At 36.4% G+C, this 3,275-nt stretch overlaps 1 protein-coding gene across 1 annotated transcript; it reads right to left on the bottom strand.

Annotated features, from left to right (window-relative positions):
* Window positions 1–627: 627 nt before the first annotated feature.
* On the bottom strand, window positions 628–2,850 carry LOC132053726 (uncharacterized). Its single transcript, XM_059445834.1, has 6 exons — window positions 2,452–2,850; window positions 2,245–2,332; window positions 1,617–2,165; window positions 1,354–1,540; window positions 867–1,059; window positions 628–738 (listed from the first exon to the last, which is right to left on the bottom strand). Exons 1-6 carry the CDS (start codon window positions 2,848–2,850, stop codon window positions 628–630), a joined length of 1,527 nt encoding a protein of 508 aa, XP_059301817.1.
* Window positions 2,851–3,275: the final 425 nt, after the last annotated feature.

Genomic DNA, 3,275 nt, shown 5'->3' with positions numbered 1-3,275 from the left:
GTATAATAGTAGCTTTTCATAAATAATTATAAATATTTTATACCTTTTAATCATTGATTTGATTTTGGTCTACTTATTTCACATGATTGTTTAAGACCTGTGATTTCTAGATGAAAGAATGTTACTTAATGTAATGGGGGAGTTGCTACTTTAACCATTTCTCCCACTGTAACTTGAGTACTACACTATCACTAATAGTGAAAATGTTTCTATGATGTATGTTCCACCTTAAACTATAAATAAAAGTTATCGTTTGAACCAAAAAAAAAAAAAAAAAAACATGTCTTTTTCAACTTTTTAATGTTTTACTGATAAGTCTCATGGCTGCTAGTCACAAACCGAAAGATCGAATCAAACCAAACCAAACCGACAATAACCAAACCGGTGGTTATTATTTTATTTGGTTTGGTTATGGTTTTAGTCATTTAAAAACCGACTAAATTGGTTTGGTTATGGTTTTAATCAATAACCGACCCAATCCGAACCATGAACACCCCTAACCAAATTTATAAGCAGTCCATGCTTCCAAATTTCTCAACTTATAAAAATTGGCATCACTTGTTTCACCATTTTATGAATACTGTTATTGGTTTTTATCCTTCACCAGTTGTTGAAGGTTCTTCTTATCTATCCTGGTTGGTGTATGATTCCCATAGCAGCCCCAAAAAACTTCCATATAGGCATAGCTGCCTCTCCCTGAGTAAAAGTGTCTTTTGTAATGAATCTGGCACTGGATTCCTGCAACATAAACAATTAACATTAGTGTTTATACCAAATCTAGAAATAGCTTCCCTAAAGGGAAGTTTTCCTTGACATAGACTCCATGCTAAGAAGGATATTTTGAATGGAACAGCCTTATGCCAAACTTTGTTCAAGAAATCATCTTTGTGGTTGACACTTCTAATCAGGTTCCAAGCAGTTTTGTTGGAGCAGTGACCATCTTCAGAGATGTTCCATGTAGCTTCATCCTCTTGATCTGATGTGCCAATATGAATGTGCATAATACTTTGAGCAATGTGAATTGGTAGGATACATGAAAGAATTCTTGCATCCCATTTCCTGTCCACCATGAAGTCTTTCACAGTAAGTTTAGATAAGAGTCTATATAATTGGATATTAGGGATCATTGCCAGGGGACCATGATCTGTCCATATATCCCACCAAAAGTTACTATCACCACTGTTGATATGCCATTTGATGTGTTCTTCAGCTTTGCTTCTTGCCCAAACCAAACTTTTCCACCATTATGAATTCCCAGGTATCCACTTTTTTTGTGCAACATGTTTATTGGAGCGATACTTGCTTTTCATATATTCTGCCCATAAGGAATGCTTAGTTCTCAATCTCCACCACCTTTTAATAGCAAGATTATCAGAGATTTCCATTAAGCTCCTTATACTAATGCCACCTTCATCCTTTGTGCAACACAAATTAGACCAAGAGCTCCAATGATATTTCCTTCTATCAAAAGTAGATCCCCAAAAGAATCTTGCCATATGTTTCTCAATGGTTTTCAGAGTCCCTTTAGGAGGGTTCATAGCTGACAAAGTATAAGTTATGAGATTGGAGAACACTTTTAATCAAGACAGTTTGTCCTCCCTATGTGAGCATTTTACCTTGCCAACCATTTAATCTCTTCACTACTTTAGTCACCATGCCATCAAAGTATTCCACCTTCTTCCTTCCAGAGATTAAGGGGCATCCAAGATATGTGAAAGGGAATGATTTATTCATATAACCTAAGCATTGTCTCAACCTGTTGATCCTATATGGACTGGTTTTTGCTCCCACAAAAAGGAAACTCTTTTCATCATTGACTTTTTGACTTGAAGCCTTCTCATATTTGCAGATTTGCCTCTTAATAAGTTTATCAGATCTAGAATTACCACTAGAGAAAATTACAATGTCATACGCATATGCCAAATGATTGATCTTTGGCCCTTTCATATGCATAGCAAAAGGTATGAACCTGTTGTCATTATGCAAACTGTTTAAAGATCTTGAGAGAACTTCTGCTGCTATGATAAAAAGAGCTGGAGATATAGGGTCTCCCTGTTTTAAGCCTTGTGATGACTGGAAAAAACCATGTCTTGCACCATTGACCAGTACAGAGATTAGAAATTGTTCTCCTGACAATGTCAATCCATTCTGCACTGAAGCCAAATCTGTGGAGAACCTTTAAAAGAAAGGACCATGAAATCCTGTCATAGGCCTTTGCCGTGTCAAGCTTTATCACAATATTACCTCCTTGATTAGGCTTTGAGATATCATAGATAATCTCTTGGGCTAGCATGACATTTTCTGCGATCAATCTACCAACACCAAAACCACTCTGGTTTTTTGAAACAAGCTTATCAAGTAGAGGGTTCGACTTCTTCTAGAAAGTATCTTAGAGATTATCTTGTTAGATATATTGCTTAGACTGATAGGTATGAAATCATTAAAGGATACAGGGGAATCTACTTTAGGTATTAGGGCCAGACAAGTATGAGTATAGAACTTAGTAAGCCCTTTTCCCTTGAAAAATTCCAATACAAAGTCAATAACTTCCTTCTTAATGATATTCCAACACTGTTGATAGAACATCCCATTGAAACCATCTGGACCTGCACAGATTTCAGTGCTAATACTGAATACTGCTCCCTTGATCTCCTCTTCATCGGGCATTTTGGTAAGATTTTGATTTTCCTTAGGGCTAATAATAGAGGGAATGCAGTTAAGCACATTATTTCCCCTAGTTGGCTGATTCAGATTGAAGAAACTGTTGTAATTTCTGATAGCAACATTTGCTATTTCTTCCTCCCCTTGTAACCATGTACCCCTATGATTTTTGATGGAGTGAATCTGCATCTTTCTTCTTCTTTATCTTAAGATGCTGTGAAAATATTTTGAATTGTAATCTCCTTCTTTGAACCAATTAGTCTTGGTCTTCTGTCTAAGGAGATTATCTTGCATTCCCAACCACTTTACATACTCGGCATAGCCTTTGTTAAGCTCCTCTCTATGTTGTCCATTGTTATTGTGCAAATCCATATCCTCTAGAATGAGCATCTTAGCTTCCCAGTTGCCAACTTCTTCATGGATGTTTCCAAAATTCTCTTTGGACTACTGGCTAAGTCCGGCACTCAGAATCTTCAACTTAATTTGCAGAATCCACATAGGATTCCCTTGAACAATGGTATCCCAACTTTGTTGAACTACCTCCTAAAAGTCTGGTTGTTTGGACCAAAAATTCAGAAATCTGAAGTATTTGATGTGCTGTTGTTGATCATTGT

Source organism: Lycium ferocissimum, chromosome 4, assembly GCF_029784015.1.
Source record: "Lycium ferocissimum isolate CSIRO_LF1 chromosome 4, AGI_CSIRO_Lferr_CH_V1, whole genome shotgun sequence".
Lineage (NCBI taxonomy): Eukaryota > Viridiplantae > Streptophyta > Magnoliopsida > Solanales > Solanaceae > Lycium > Lycium ferocissimum.
The sequence above is the reverse complement of the archived record's forward strand: the minus strand, read 5'-3'. Positions and strand labels throughout refer to the sequence as shown.

Excerpts from the sequence above, each read along its gene's own strand:
- LOC132053726 (XM_059445834.1), bottom strand. The coding sequence starts at position 2,850 with ATGCAGATTCACTCCATCAAAAATCATAGGGGTACATGGTTACAAGGG. Across the intron at positions 1,541-1,616 it reads GAGATTAAATGGTTGGCAAG|CTATGAACCCTCCTAAAGGG; the intron begins GTAAAATGCTCA and ends ATACTTTGTCAG. Across the intron at positions 739-866 it reads AAGATGATTTCTTGAACAAA|GAATCCAGTGCCAGATTCAT; the intron begins GTTTGGCATAAG and ends TTTATGTTGCAG.